Source organism: Manihot esculenta, chromosome 2, assembly GCF_001659605.2.
Source record: "Manihot esculenta cultivar AM560-2 chromosome 2, M.esculenta_v8, whole genome shotgun sequence".
Lineage (NCBI taxonomy): Eukaryota > Viridiplantae > Streptophyta > Magnoliopsida > Malpighiales > Euphorbiaceae > Manihot > Manihot esculenta.
In genome coordinates this window covers 13064134-13080525 of record NC_035162.2, presented here as the reverse complement: position 1 = coordinate 13080525, position 16392 = coordinate 13064134, and the positions used below count along the sequence as shown (strand labels likewise).

The 16392-nt window shown below is 31.6% G+C and overlaps 2 protein-coding genes across 3 annotated transcripts; one reads left to right on the top strand and one right to left on the bottom strand.

The window, feature by feature from the left end:
* Window positions 1–458: 458 nt before the first annotated feature.
* On the bottom strand, window positions 459–4349 carry LOC110608617 (cyclin-A1-1). Its single transcript, XM_021747886.2, has 11 exons — window positions 3956–4349; window positions 3144–3519; window positions 2901–3037; window positions 2356–2448; window positions 2145–2278; window positions 1956–2031; window positions 1773–1849; window positions 1650–1683; window positions 1375–1524; window positions 1142–1276; window positions 459–1049 (listed from the first exon to the last, which is right to left on the bottom strand). The coding sequence occupies exons 1-11, from the start codon at window positions 4169–4171 to the stop codon at window positions 978–980; spliced, it is 1500 nt and encodes a 499-aa protein (XP_021603578.1). The 5' UTR covers window positions 4172–4349; the 3' UTR covers window positions 459–977.
* A 5167-nt stretch (window positions 4350–9516) lies between these two features.
* LOC110604297 (replication factor C subunit 4) lies at window positions 9517–14561 on the top strand. Of its 2 annotated transcripts, XM_021742467.2 has the most exons (11): window positions 9517–9648; window positions 9733–9811; window positions 9964–10043; window positions 10398–10520; window positions 10623–10766; window positions 11304–11424; window positions 11521–11583; window positions 12912–12971; window positions 13315–13440; window positions 13523–13606; window positions 14274–14561. In XM_021742467.2, exons 1-11 carry the CDS (start codon window positions 9605–9607, stop codon window positions 14376–14378), a joined length of 1029 nt encoding a protein of 342 aa, XP_021598159.1. In that variant the 5' UTR covers window positions 9517–9604; the 3' UTR covers window positions 14379–14561. The 2 variants fall into 2 exon arrangements, with proteins under 2 accessions (XP_021598159.1, XP_021598166.1); XM_021742474.2 differs by lacking the exon at window positions 9964–10043.
* The last annotated feature ends 1831 nt before the right edge of the window (window positions 14562–16392 follow it).

Genomic DNA, 16392 nt, shown 5'->3' with positions numbered 1-16392 from the left:
AGAAAATTAGGTAATTTTAATTAATCTTTCAAAATTTTTAACTAAAATTTTAAAAATAACAATAATTAAGTTTTATATATATTTTTAAATTTTATTTTTAATTATGAAAATTATGAGTTTTTTGTATTTAAAAACATTTTTTTACTATTAACATGTTTTCCTAATTTTTTATTTTTTTATAAAATAAAAATTATCATTTTTAAATGAAAAATATAAAATTGTTTATTCATAACTAGTATACCTAAATTATATTCTTAATTTCATCCTTAATTGTATATAGAAAAATTTTTCTTAAAAAAAAAAAAAATTAAATTAAATTAAATTAAATTATTTAAATTTTAAAAAATTAAGATCGAACTAAAATTAATATAAAACTGAATTATGTTTAAACCAAATATTGCTCACTTATTGCTCACTCCAATGATAAATTATTAGGGTAGAGATATTAAGAAGCAACAGGACACAAGAGCTTTGGCCATTTCATTTCAGTCCGTGAGCTATCATTACAGATATGTTAAATCATTAATTTCAGTGGGATGTTACTGATTAAGAAGATTTACAAATAATAAAGAAGGCGTCGCAGGCAGCAGCAATACCCATTCTTGAACAAAATATCACCAGCGGATATTTGCTTGATACAATAGGAAGCAACTATGCTAAAAAATTCTATATCATACAAGATTATCAGCATTAATATCTTTGCTGAAAGAGTAGACTCAACTCTTTTTTTTTTTTTTTTTTCTGAGAAAGAGTAGACTCAACTCAACAGAACCTAAACCAAATAAACCCGAAGCTACTGAAATGCTACAAGATTTAATAAGCCAGAAGCTACTGAAATGCTACAAGATTTTGAAGGGGAAAAAAATGATACAATGAAAAGAACGCATGTATTCCATTGCTAGGAAACACAAAGAGCTACTAAAAATGATACAGTTGAAGTTTATCCAACGGAACATTGGAAGAGTTGTGCAACTGCTTTAGCAGCTTTGGTTTTGGAAGAATTCTTGAGTTATTGAAGGAGGGCAGTACTTCTTTGCTACGAATTTGTACTGAGGCAAAAAAATAAAAAATAAAAACAACCCAAATTAGATTAGAAGACATAGATTTTACACACTATGTCAGCAAAGGAAGTTTTGCTTACCTTGTGTTGACTGTATTTCTCCCTGATTGCAGGTAAGGTAGAATTGTTGCTGTTGCAGCACAGGCGGTGTAGATCCTTAACGCAGTCACATAAATCTGAAGGCTTGTAAAGCGTGTAATGCTGCAAAGTTGAGTTCTGTTCCAAAGCAGGAGGATGATCAGGCCATTATAGTTTAGCTTAAGCAATAGGGCAAAAGTTCCATATCAAAATTTAGTCTTCTATTACAAACATACCCAAGGTCTTCTTGAAGGAAGAAGTATATATTTAGCCAAGAAAATAGAGGAGGCGGCAACGAGTGATGGAGCATAGCCAAGCATACTGTACTCCAAGAGAGATAATTCAGTGATGTAGTTGGCCAAGCACTCCAATTGCATTGATGGAACCTAGGAAACCGAGCATGCAGAACCAATGGTAAGGGCTAATCCAATGATGTAAAGGATAGTCATATGAATCTTTTCTTATGACAAAAATATCAGAGCCAATTTTCGAAGTACACAAGGATGGGTACCTCATTGATTCCATGTGCAGCACGAACAAACCGTCTACATATCACAGGAATGGTTCCCAGGATCAAAAACGAGTAGCAAAACTTAAAAAAATAAGGTGGAGAAAGTCATAATTTCGTAATTACCTAAGGAAACATTTGGCTGTTGGGGCTGTCAATTCAAACTTCAAGTAATTCAAAACTGCTGATTCCATTTCCAGAACCTGCAAGCATTAAATGTTAATGGTCTGTGCAGGCCAGATAATAAAGCAAATGTGAGGAAGCAACAAGAAAATGCACATTTCCCAATGTGGGAAATAAAACCCATACCTCCTCCCTAAAATAGGTGTTATCTGTTATGTAGCAAAACTCTTCCACCTGTGGCGCGCAAATTTCTTCATATTTTCTGCCATAAAGACAACTTCCCCTTTGAGTATGTGATTTGGAGAAAATTTCTAGAGATAAAAGAGTTGCAGTATATGGGAATGAAGAAAGACATAGCAAAGAATGTTTTCTTACGCAGCAATCATCATGCAAGCAACACCAAGAAGCTGCAGTCTTTGCCTATTCATCACATTCCCTGACAGATACCGATCTATGTAGTTCACAGTCAAAAACAATGTATCAGGTACAAGCCTATACTCTTCAGCCACCTGCAGTTTGAATTAAGCATGATCAGTACGGTGATAGATATTACAAATATGTGATGGTTGATAAAGAAGCAAATTACCTCCACGAGCCAATCAACGAGTATTGAACGCATGCTGGCATTTATATCTTTCTGAATTCTTTCCATGAAGTCTATGGAAGGCCTTTTCTTTGTCTAGAATCCAATAAAATGTAGAGTCAGAGCAACGAAAATAATCTAAAGCATAGCATTTTAGGAGATGCATGAGGTTCGCTAGAATCATACAAGAAAAACATGAAATGACTAACTATATATCAAAGGAAGCGACTCATTACAAGATTATATGAGACCACTGATTTCCCTATAAGATTCAATGTACTCGTTGCTTCAGCTTGAATGCTGGGTGTATATGTTGGGTTAAAAATAATGATGAAATAATATAAAATTAATTTTTATTTTCATTTTTCTACCCATTTTTTATTTGATTACATTCAATTACATTCTACTAAACATGCATTAATTTCTGATGGCAGCAAATGATTAATTGACACACCTGTTCCCCTTAACAAGGAAAGTAATTAAACAAAAGAAAAGGCATATAAACTATCCGGAAGCATAAACATTCACACGGAAAAAAAATGACAAACCTCTGATGCGAGCAAATGCTTGTAAATATCACAAGCAATTGTGGCACAAAGCTGTGGGTCCTCATAATTGTCATCAAGATTAACAATTTTATCATCTGTTTCCATATCAGCAAGTATTTCTCTGCAGCACACATTTTCTGCAAGGAAGTATTAAAACTAAATTAGTGAGTCAGAAAAAGCAATTGTCAGGAAGACGGAAGGGGGTGGGGAAGAAAAAGAAGGAAAAAAAAAAAGAAACTAAACCTGCTGTTTGCACATTTTCTGAGATGTAAAGATTGCTTAGCGTTTTTTTATTGATAAAATCAATTGCTGGAATATCATTGTTGTCAATGTACTCAACTTCAGGGCTCTTGAAAGAATCACAAGTTGACATTGTCTCATCCAAGGAAATTGAAATTCCATCTGATTTACTAGGAGAGACATCCATGCTACATGGAACAGGATCAACAGCGATTCCAGGGACAGCCTCATCACTTCTTGGCACAGAGGTAACACTACATGTAGCAACTGCATTTGGCTTCGCATTTAAAGATGGAGGCAAATTGTTCCCCGAGATATCTGTGTTGATGGTGCAAGCAGGACCCTTTTTCACTTTGGCAATTTTATTTGAACTTGTTGCCTTCACATATAAAAATTCAGTTAGTAAGAACTACTTGTCACTCGCTACTCACAAAGATATAGTCTATGCATGGCATTTTCATTTCAATATTGGAAGGTTTATTCATTAAACTAGAAAACCTGTAAGAGTAAACTAATGATCACATAAGAGAATTAATCTTATTATTTCTTCAGATACTATAATCTTTGTTGTTGTCAAAAAAAAAAACCCTTCTCTAATTCTTGGTTTTTCATGCTGATAAATCAGACTGCAAACCCTTGAGAAGAAAATGCAAACCCTGTACAGAAAATGCTCAAACCCCCACAGAAACTTGAACCGTTCAATGTCTAATAAGGACGCATTTATTAAAAAATCAAACGATAATTCAGACCCACTTAAGTATTTTCTTTTTCCTTCATCTCTGAGAGACCAAACAAAGTAAAGAACAAAAACCCACCGAATTAGACGATGGAATCGAAGTTCTTGACCCTTTTTGAGGCGCATTCTTATGATTTGTGATATCGCCAAGAGGAGCCCGCTTCCTCGCCAAGTGGGTAGCAGCCGTCATGACCTTCCCCACATTCTCCGACGCCGTGGAAGCCGATGCGTGTCGTTTCGCCAGAGACGAAGTGGTTGAGGAAGAAAACGATGGGCGGCGAGTTTGAGTCGACATTTTCCCCAACAATACTCTCCCTCTGAGAGAAAGAGAGCCTTTAAAAGGAGAATTGTTTGGATTTTGAAAAGGCAAAATCAAATGGTTTTCTTTGAAGTTCTTTTGCAGAGTTTCTTTCCTTTCAGAGATGGAGAGCGAGAGAGAGAGAGTGATCCTGTGCTGCGTTATTTAATATTTGTTTAATGCTTTTGAAGCGGGGGAAGGGGTTGATTTGAATTGAAGGAAAATCGAGACCGTCGATTCTGGCTCGGTATTCGTTAGGAGCGTAGCGGAGTGGGGCCCACTCTCATGTCCTCGGCCCTTTTCTGTTGGGAAATACTGCCGTGACAGACAAACCAATTGAGAACACCTGGATTGACTTTTATGCCATCTTCGTTTTGGCTTATTTGATTGGTTGGTTATTGTTTCGAAAATCACAGAACTGTCAGGTGAAGCGTGAAGTTTTGAATTCGAAATTTAAACGGTCACTGAATCTGTCCTTAGTAGTAGTAGGTTAAAGAGCAAGAGAGACATTTTTCTGAATAATTGAGCTAGTCAGTCACACGTAGAAATTGAATTTTTATACTCTGCAAATTACAAATTGGCTCATATGATTGGGGGATTAGTCATCATTATGTTGAGAATTTAGTTGTTTAAGTTAATTTTGCCCTTTGAATGTTAATGAAGGATTTAATTGACAATGAAGATCTATAATTCTATGAATTTGAAATTAATTAAGTTGCATTTATAAACGTAGAGCAGATTTTACTAGGAGTATTGAAGTTACACTATTGTTAAATTAACAAATAATAACGTATAAGAGTATTTAAAAATATAAAAAAATATCATATATTTTTATTATTTTTACTTTAGAGTATTTAGTTTAATTTATATAAAATTAGTGTTTATAATATCATGTTATTATAAATAGTGGTAATTTTCTAACTTTATAAAAAAATATTAACATAAAAAGTAAAATATAATGGTTAATTAAAAAAATATATGATATTTGATTTTCCTTTTTGAGTTGTTGATTTGTTATAGGTGAGGCTATTTCATCATTTAATTAAAATTATCTGACTTATGGAATTGTAGTTTTCTTGTCTTAACCCTTTTCAGTTAGAGCAGGAAGCTTTGTAATTTTACTTTGAATTTTATTGTGGTTGAATTTAAGTTGTGACTTGCAAGCATGTTAGTGAGATTTTTAGATTTTAAAATTCTGCTAATTTATTATTAAAGTTTTTAAATAAAGTTTTAAGAGGAGTGAATTGAACATTTCTCAGTTTTTCAACCTTAAAAAATTGAAGGTGACATAAAATCACAGTAGCAATCCTCAAATTTAAAATCCAAACAAATATATAAATAAATACATAAAATATAAAATTATTAAAATAACTAAATTCACTAAGACGTTGTACCGCTTGGTCTCTGTGACTCGAACCGTAGTCGAACCCATATAAGAGAGTCAAGCCGTAATCCACTATAGTCCATTATGCAAACCGACATTAGCTGTCAATTCAAACCACGTTTAAGCAGATTGGACAAAACGGGGTTTGGACCCAATAAAAAGGGATTCAATTCACCTGATCCAATCTATTATGTAAGCTTGTCCACTAGCACGCAATTCAAACCACGCTCGAACAAGCCGCACAAAACGGGGCTCGGACTCAAGAGAAAGAGATTTAATTCACCCAACTTGATGGGTTAGCGGGAAATTGACCCATCTATATTTAGGATCATGTCAGCATGGACGTTATGCAAATCGACGCTAGCAGGCAATTCAAACCACGTTTAAGCAGACTGGACGACTGGACAAAACGGGGCTCGGGCCTAATAAAAAGGATTAATTAAATTCACCTGATCCAGTCTATTATGCAAGCCTATTTACTGGCACGCAATTCAAATCACGCTCGAACAGGTCGGACAAAACGGGGCTCGGACTCAATAAAAAGATATTCAATTCACCTAACTTGATGGGTTAGCGGGAAACAGACCCATCTATATTTAGAACCATATCATGAGCGCCGAAAAAAATTAAATAGTCGCTTGACGATATAGAAATAAAATAGTATGTCGTTCTGTATGTTAGCGACATGAGCATTATAGCAGGGGTGACGGTTACACATCACCAGATGATAAATAAAAAAAAAATGTAAACTATTCAGACTAATCTTACGTATATATATACCAAAAACTTTACCCTCTGTTTTTTAATTTCAAATCATCATCAACGTTGTTTAATATAAATACACTACGTTTTGGGTGGTGAACTTTTTAAAAAGTAATCAAAGTTATTTAGCAAATCAACAAATGAATTGAGAGTTTTAACTTCTCAAAGCATTTTTCTGAATATTTGAAGTGTCATTTATGCATAAAATCCTTTTAATATAATAAGGCATATACATTCATGTAAGTAACTCAGACAGGTATTTTCAATAAAAAAATAAGAATATATCTATATAAAAATATGGATAAATTATATTTTAATTTTTAAAATTTAATATAACTAATAAATCGGTTTCTATATTTTTAAAATCCAACACTTAATTTTCTTTATAATCAGTCCATTCAAATTAGAAGTCTCTATATCTCTTTTTATCGTGAAAATGTATTTTATTAAAATGTATTTTACTATTATCTTTATATTAATAAATTATATTTAAGTTCTTAAATTTTAACATAATCAATGGATCAATTTATGTGTTTTTAAATTTATACACTTAAATATTTTTATAATCAATCCGTCCTCATCTATTACAATTTAAACATTTTGATCCTTCATTTTTTTTTATTTAAAATAATACTTAAGTCTCCATTAATTTTTATTTATAATATATCATTTAACTAATTTTTAACATTTTTTATTCTTTAATTTTCATTTATTAAAATATTCTAATACTTATAATTTTCAAATTTTCAAAAAAAACTTATAATTCCAGCTATTTTTAAATGGATTGTAAATTTTTATAAATAGTATTTTAGAAAAAAATTATATTTTTAGAAAAAATTTAATTATCCACTAGTTTTGAACTAATGTCTATAACGGATATAAAAATTATAATTTTATATAGATTAAATATAAAGAGATTTAAATATTTAGTTTTAAAAATATAAGAATTAATCCATTAATTAAGCTAAAATTTAGGATCATAGTCTATATAATATAAAATTATTTATTTAAAAAATATTTAATTTTCTATCAATTTAATGCCTAAATAAAATAGTTATGTAATTTAATGCTGATTTATCTTTTTATTGTTCTATTTATAATCTATAAATTAAACGGATTTAAATTAAATTAATTTGATTTAGTTTTATTTTTATAATAATTTGATTATAACTTTTATTTAAATAAAAAAATTTCAAATAATACTAACTACGCATCGATGATGTTAGATTTGGAGAGGTATAGAATCTAAATATTTGAATAAATAATTTGATTTGATGAGTATAGGACGTAAATATTTGAATAAATATTTTGATTTACGAGAATATCAATAAATTAAAATTAATTCAAAGGGAATAAACGCTAATAGTAAATGAAAATAATAAGTTTAGATATTATATTTGAAGAGATTAAAATTTTGTTTAGAAATGTGAAATGGTGGTGATTTTTTGAGTAGTCTTCCTTTTAGGATTTGTCAAGGGTATATATATTCTCTTGTCCGCTTTGACTACCTTTGCATCATATGTCATTGGATTGATAAAAAATGTCTTTTGACTACTTTTGCATCGTATCATTGGTTTGGTAAAAAATATCTTTTGTAGGTATGTCAATCGCTCATTAACGGTGATCAATTGACTAATAAATGCGGAATCAATTAACTTATTCTTTATTTATTTCTCATATTATATCAATTTAGTTCAAAACATATATATTTATAATTTTGGAAATGTGCCGAGAAAATAATCGGTTTGTAATTCAACCTTAAGTCTTCAGTTCAATCTGTCTGATTTATATCGATATAGAATCTATTTGATTAAGGTATATCGATATAGAATCTATTTGATTAAGGTATATCGATATAGAATCTATTTGATTAAGGTCTTGTTGAACTGGCATGTTTAGATAAAGAGAAGAGTATATTCTTTATATATTATCATAGAACTATGAGAAACACAACAATAAAAAGGGTAATTTATGATTTAGTCCCTGGGTATTACCATTATTAACAAGTCAGTCCCTGTATTTTTAAAAACCTATTAAAACGTCCTTATGTTTTCTCTCCGTCAACGAAATAGTCCTTCTGTCTATTTTTGCCGTTAAAAATATAGTAAAAGACTATATTACCCCCATTATTTTTCTCCTCCTCCTCCTTCCTTTTCTTCTTCATCAATTCTTCTTCCTTCTGCTTTTGCTTCTGCTTCTTCTGCTTCTTCTTCTTCTCCTTCTTCTTCTGCTTCTTCTCCTTCTTCTTCTTCTTCTTCTTATTCTTCATTAATTCTTTTCTTCTTCTTGAGGAGGGACTATTTCGTTGACATAAAAAAACGATAAGAATGTTTTAATAGATATGAGAAAAGATAGGGACTATTTCATTGACGAAAAAAAACGATAAGGACGTTTTAATAGATATGAAAAAAGATAAAAATATTTTAATAGATTTTTAAAAATGTAAGGACTAACTTGTTAATAATTGTAATATACAAAGACTAAATAAATGGTTTTATTTGAGGGTAAAATTGGATTTTAAAAATTTTATCTCTCCTCCTTTATCTAATTTTAACGGAAAATAGGACGGAAGGACTATTTCGTTGACGGAAATAAAACATAAGGACGTTTTAATAGGTTTCTAAAAATACAAGGACTGACTTGTTAATAATGGTAATACTCAGGGACTAAATTGTAAATCATCCCAAAAAATATAAAATAAAAGGAGGACGAGGAATTGAAATGAAACAAAATTAAGGGCCATAAACTGAACTGTAATTATGAGGGGGTTGTGCAAACAGTAATTGCAATGGTAATTGGTAAGCAATAATAGCTAGGCTAAATTATAATTTTGTCCTCATAATTTAAAATTAATACATTAATTTTTTTGTATTTTTTTAAAAATAACTATTCAGTTTTATAAAATATACTAAATCACCATATCTATTTAAATATTAATTTGATATATACATTTAAATTATTAGAATTTGTAAAATCATAGTGATTAAGTTATATAAATAAAATAACGAATCCTTTACAGAAGTGACTAATTTATTTTTTTAGATTAAAAATTAAATAACTGATTTTTAAAAATATAAAAAATAATTTATAAATTTTATTAAAATACAAGGATTAAATTGTAGTTTATCTAAGCAGAGGGATGAATTTGTGATTTTTATGGGAGATAGAGCAGAATGACATTGGGCTTCTTGGGCTTGTTATTTGAAGCCGGCCCAATAAACCATCCCTCTCTATCTCAGCAAAAGCGGGAAAAAGAAATAGCTCCTTCCACTCGCTGAGAGGCCATGGCGCCAGAATTGCAGAGCTCGCAGCCATGGGTTGAGAAATAGTAACGAATATCTTTCTTAGCTATTCATTTTGTCTTATTTCTCACATGAACATTTTCCATTTACGATAATTTTGGTTTTCTTAGTCGGCCGAAGCAAGTGAAGGATGTGGCTCACCAGGACGAGGTCGTCCGTGTCCTCACCAACACTCTCGAGACCTCTAATGTGAGAAATTCAACTCCAAAATTTTCATACTATCAGTTTTTTGATTTTGTTGTCTTTGCAACTTATTTTTTTTGGGTAATTTTTGTTGTTTTATTTTCAAACCCTAGGTCTAACACTATAATAAATTGTTTTGGGTTATCTTGTCGTGTCAGTGCCCACACATGCTCTTTTATGGTCCACCTGGTACTGGCAAAACTACAACCGCATTGGCCATCGCTCACCAGCTTTTTGGGTACTTGAAGCAACATCTTTTTGGTCTGCGTGCTTTTAGTTTGAGTTTATTTCTAGACAATGGTAAAGAAGTTTCAGATTTGAATGGTTAAATAGAAAGTTAGATGCAGGTTTAGATTAATTCGATTGCTTTATGGTGTTTTTGGCGCTTCATGTAGCTGATATAAATAGTTTGGAATAGACGGAAGCTTGGAGAGGTTACTCTTAGTTATTTAATGCCTGCTATCATCTTGAGAAATGATTCTACTATCTTGATTGTGGATTCTGCTGCCATTGATTAGATGATAGAAGTCAAAACCATTCTGAAATATGTCTTTCACGTGGTTGGTCCTAAATTTGTAGCAATCTTTTACAGGCCTGAACTCTACAAGTCCAGGGTTCTGGAGCTAAATGCAAGTGATGATCGTGGAATCAATGTTGTTCGGACTAAGATCAAGGATTTTGCTGCTGTGGCTGTACGTTCTGGTCAGCATGGAGGGTATTAATGCTTGCAATAACGTTTATTTCTGATTTTGATCATTTATGCTTGTTAAGTGTGATAGGTCCCTTGTAATATCATTTCTGTTCTCTGATTCTTCAGGGCTTATCCTTGTCCACCTTATAAGATCATTATACTAGATGAAGCGGATTCAATGACTGAAGACGCTCAGAATGCCCTGAGACGTACAATGGAAAGTTACTCCAAAATTACAAGATTCTTTTTCTTATGCAATTATATCAGCAGGTGGTCCTTTTTCTACTTTGCTTAGTTTCCATGAAACAGAAGGTTGTTTAAAATGTTATGATGCATATTATTGAAAGTGGTCAAATATTTTCCATAATCAGCACTTATTTCTTTTTGGTTTCCGTTAGTGCTTCAGGGGTGAGGATGAATGTGATCTGAAGTTTATTATTCCTATAACCCTTGTCCTGTTTGGATCAATATCATGCAACTTTCTGTGCCACTTTGCCAAATTAAATCTTTGCAAGTTATTTCTTGACAGGGTCCTACTTATCTGTCATGACAGCATTCATTTTGCATCTCTATTATTGCAATTTATGATCAATTGAAATTCAAAAAGGAAAAAAGGAACCTAGATGCCAATTATTGAATATTCAACCTGATTAGTCTAGTTATTAGGTTGGACTTTGATATGTTCATATTGCATGATGAATTTCTTTGATTTGGAGAATAGGCTCAACTTTATCACATTTTACTGAAGTGTCTAGGTTATTATAGGCAGTACCTGATTGTAATAAAAGGTGGTTGTTATCTCTATAGGATCATAGAACCTCTTGCTTCGAGATGTGCCAAATTCAGGTTCAAGCCACTTTCGGGAGAAATTGTGAGCAACCGCATATTGCACATTTGCAACGAAGAAGGCCTTAGTTTGGATGCAGAGGTAAGCAATTCAATTGGCTTAAACCTTGTCTTATTCCCATTAGCAAATTTAACAGTGGCTTGTTTTCCTTTACTAAACATATGATTTCCACTGTAGGCTCTTTCAACCTTAAGCTCTATATCACAAGGTGATCTTCGTCGGGCTATCACATACTTGCAAGTAAGATATGGTTAATTTTTATGTTATACAATGATACTATCCTTGTACCCTATGTTGCACTCTTGTAGTAATGAATTTTTGATATTGCGTTTCCACATGTGCAAGTTAAACCAGCTAGTCCCTCTAGCCTATTTTTGTTTCTTCTGGCCCATAAAGGGATGAAGTAGGTTATCCCTGTATATTTGTCGAGTTATCCTTGTATATTTATCATGTAATCGCTGTATTTAAATAAAATATTATTTCAGCTGATAGCATGACTAATCCAATTGGTAAATTTGTATCAAGTTCCAATTGGTAAATTTGTATCAAGTATTGGTATGATGACTGGCCTTTTATTTTAATTGAAATTGAGTATAGAAACTTGTTTCGCCAAAATTTACTTTATTCATTTATTATCTAGTATGTAAAACTCAGTCTCAAGTTTCAAGCATCTAGAATCCAGGTTCAGCTGTGGGTATATTAGAATAAAAAGAAAAATAGCTGTTTGAAATAGATGAATAGAAGTGCTTAAATGTAATGTAAGTTGAGGATGAAATCTTTTATTCTGACAAAAGGATGAAGGGAAGACTCTAGGGTTGGTTTCTCAATTACAAATAATGTTTCTCATTCTACTTAGAATGGTTGGATTTTATTTCCTCTGGTTAAAATGTGGATTTATATGATCCAAATTTATGTTTTTAATTAACTTTGTATAGGTGGTAGGGACTAGTACTTATTGGTTTTTACAGGGGTCTTAAAACTGTAGTATTTGTGAGGAACGTAGCTCTTTATCTTTCCAGGACTTATTATTTTATAAAGGCTCTCGTACCACTAATATTAGAGAATACATTCCAAGCCTGTATACCGGGTTCTGTTACTTCTGTAAAGGTCCAAGTAGTGTAAGATTATATCAGAAAGTTTTGACCCTCGGTCATATATCAATTTGTTTTATATACTTCAATGCCTGTACCCATAGGCTTTGCTAGAAATTACACTATTCTCCTTCTTTGTTGATGTGTCTGTCTTCTTTTGAAATTGCCAATAAGCTAGTACCATAGCAAATGCATTGACGTGTGATATGTGACTGTCATCCTAAACAAGGATCCAAGTTTTGTTTATAGAAGATTTTGTGCCTTTTTATTTAAAAGTTATATATATAAATGCTAATTGTTTCAGTTTTGCTTCAGTATGACAGTTTTGATCATTTATGTGGAACTCCACTGTCATCTAACGTTTTTATTCATCATTTGTTCAATAATCAATGTTCAAGATGAAAGTTGTGTAAAGTCACGTGCTTTGTTTCTCATCCCCGAGATGAAGTTAAACTCCTTTGTTATTAATTACTGCAGGGAGCTGCTCGCTTATTTGGCTCAACAATTTTGTCCAAGGACCTTTTGAGTGTGTCTGGGGTAATATGGATTCCTTGAACTTTATTTGTTCTGGCAATAAATTTCCTGGAAATTGTTTCTTGATATTTGTGCATTTTGCATATGCATCTGTCTGCTTGCTTGTATAATTCTATATATTTATATACATTAGTAGTTTTTCTTTGTAAGGTATATTGATAGCGTAGAATATAGGTTTGTATAACCAAAATGCTGTCCTTTGCAGTAAAATATATGATAATTCATTGAGGGCCAGAGGGACATTGGTGCTCAGGGAGCTGAGTATTTTGACTTGCAATAATAAACAAGGGCAATTTGCTATCATATAGGATGTTTTGAGCTTAGTATCTGTCTTTTGGTTTATCAGGTCATTCCACAAGAGTTTGTAGATGCACTTTATGCAGCATGCAAAAGTGGGGACTTTGATTTGGCAAACAAGGAGGTCAATAATGTAATTGCAGAAGGCTATCCAGTCTCTCAGATGCTTGTTCAGGTACTGTTTTGCTCAGTATGATGCTTCCGATAACCTTGCTGTTTCTAGACAAATATGCAATTGATGTGATGTTTTCTTCCAGTTGTTTGATGTAGTGGTTGAAGCAGATGATGTATCGGATGAACAGAAAGCTCGAATATGCAAGAGTTTGGCTGCAGCTGATAAGGTCAATTTCCATAAAGCTCAATTCTGTTGCATACTACCTTCTCAAGTTTCTGACTATTATGAAGAATATTGCAGTAAAAGTTGATTTGCTATAATACATATGGTTTTTCAGTCAAGAAATCATTCTATCCTTGAGGCTTAAACCAGTTAGGAGGTGTCATTTGTTAAGTCATTATTGTTGTTGATAGATATTAAATGATACTGCAGAAATTGAGTTATAGACAATAAAAAGTTATAGGTTGGTTATTATAAGCATCACTTTATATGAGACTGAGTTTGCTAACTGCTAGAGTAAATAGTTGCATCTAGATTCTTGTATTCGTTATACATAATTTAATTAATTCTGCATAAAACTTGATACAAATATTAAATTAAACGGTTATTAAGCTCATTACTATATAAAATTTGAGCTTATATAAATGCTCCCAAAAGTTTATGTTATGTGATGCTTTTGACAAATTGACTAGGCTATTTTTGTTTTAGCATTCCTGGAATTATTTTTTCTTCATTATTGGTCTTATAATGCTTTACATTTAATGGAAAATAATACAACATTTAATGGAAAATAATACATTCTTCGTATTTTTATTTTCTGATGATAATAATTGATACACTGAGGCATCTATTGGACACAATTCTTACGTTTTCATCCCCCTGTGGATTTGCAGTGTCTTGTTGACGGCGCAGATGAATACTTGCAGCTGCTGGATGTGGCCAGCAACACAATGCAGGCTCTCTGTAACATGCCGCAAGAATTCTCTTATGAGAGTTAGGTAGCATTGTAGTTCAGATTGAGGTGCAGCATATATTGAGATCTTGTATGATAACTTGGTTTGCTTTTGCAAAATGTTCTCTTTTGTTAATGAAGTTATCACAAACTTTATGTTAGTAAACAAAGGACCCTGTGCTCGTAAATCTTTTGATTCTTGATTAATATGATTAGGGTACTTCAGCAGTAACTCCCATGTCTAATTGGTCCCAAACTTGAATTTACAAGTGAACTATGAAAATTAGCTTTGTATTTGTGGAAAAATTATACAGTGAGGCCATCATATCACGTAGAATTGCTTACAACAAGCTAAGCTAATAGGAGATGGATAATTATATAAATTTATTTATTATTAATTTTTTAAATTTACTATTAACTACCGTATTTTTAGAGTTTATTGTTTTTTATTAGGCTATATTTATATAATTGTTTATTTTTTATTAACTTATTATATATGTAGGTAATTTTACATGATGCAACCGTTTTACCGTATGATTTCTCGTATTTTGGATTTACTATTTTACATAAGGGTTCTGTAGATTTGCGGGCATGAAGAGGCAATAAGAACAGTTTCTTTTCAAGTGCAGCTTATCAGATTTATGAAGCAATTGATTTAAGTATTTATAAAAGCCTGGAAAACATGAGCAGGTTGTATATTCGCTTTGCCCTTACGATTTTGAAGTTGATATGATTATAGTATTTGAATATACTTTCACGTTTCCATGATCAACAGCACAACTGCATTAGTGGTAATTTTACCGTTGCAAACAGGCTTGTCTTGTCAGGCTTTGCAGACATCATATATGATACATAATCATGTCCCATATTTGAAATTCCATGTGGACTCTAAGATCATTGTCTTTTCTAGCTAAAAGTGGAGCCCATGTCCTTCCATTCAAGGTAATGGTTCCCTCTGGCCTCTGTCATGGCGAAGCTACTGGTCTACTTTCTTTTATTATTAATTTTTTTTTATCCACAAAATAAAGCATTACATGGCTGCCTAAAACTGCAGTAAAAGTTATAAAACAAAAACTAGACTAGCCACAATCCACAAAAATTAGTTTTGTAGGACTAGCCAAAATTCAGTCAAAAGGTAAAATATTTGTTAAAAGAAATTTAGCTATTATATTAATAACTCTATAATGCTGTTGATAATTTAAATGAGAGATTAAATAATTGAAACCGTAAAAAATAGTTAAAATATCTAAATAAAGTATAAAATTAGGTTTAAGACAATAAATAGAAAATTTTTGCATTTATCGAATAAATAAGTGATCGCAAATCTCTAACTAAAACTAAGTGAAGGATCGTAAGTACTGCATAAGCTTCTGATACTAAAGGAGAATGGCATCAAATACGTTTAGACATCTCATCTAATAAAATATTATTATCATTTTGAATCATCATAATACAAGGAAAAACTCATTCCTCCAAACTACATCAATATTAAATTTCAATATATCAGGAGGTAAACAAACCTCTTGTCTAAATTGACGTCAATTGCAATATGATGAAAGAGTAATAAAAACATCATATTGTTGAAATTCGATATGGCTAACAAAAATGTGAGATGAAGTAGTATAGAGATTTAGAGTAACAATTTAAAAATTTATTTATTACGTGTCTTTCAAGTATTCTAAAGAGTTAGAGAAATGGGTTGCAATGAATTGCATGATAGCCGCAGAATTCGATTCTCATGAAAATGATTTTAAAGCATTTCTCACCATACTGAAAAACTCAAAGATCTGACAATATCATACCTGTAAGAGTGAAGATTAAAAAATTAAGGGACACATGTATGTGAACAGAAAAAAAAAAAAATACTCCAAAATTTCTATTCGTGCAGAACAAATAAGACATATAGGAAAAACTTTAACTTCACGCAATTTGCGTGCCAAATTGTATAAACTAAAAATTGTATTATACAATAAATATCAGAAAAAAACGTTAAGTTTAAACCAGATCGGAAGGATCCAATTACATTGGCAACAGAGTTTGAGAGATAAATAATTAGTATC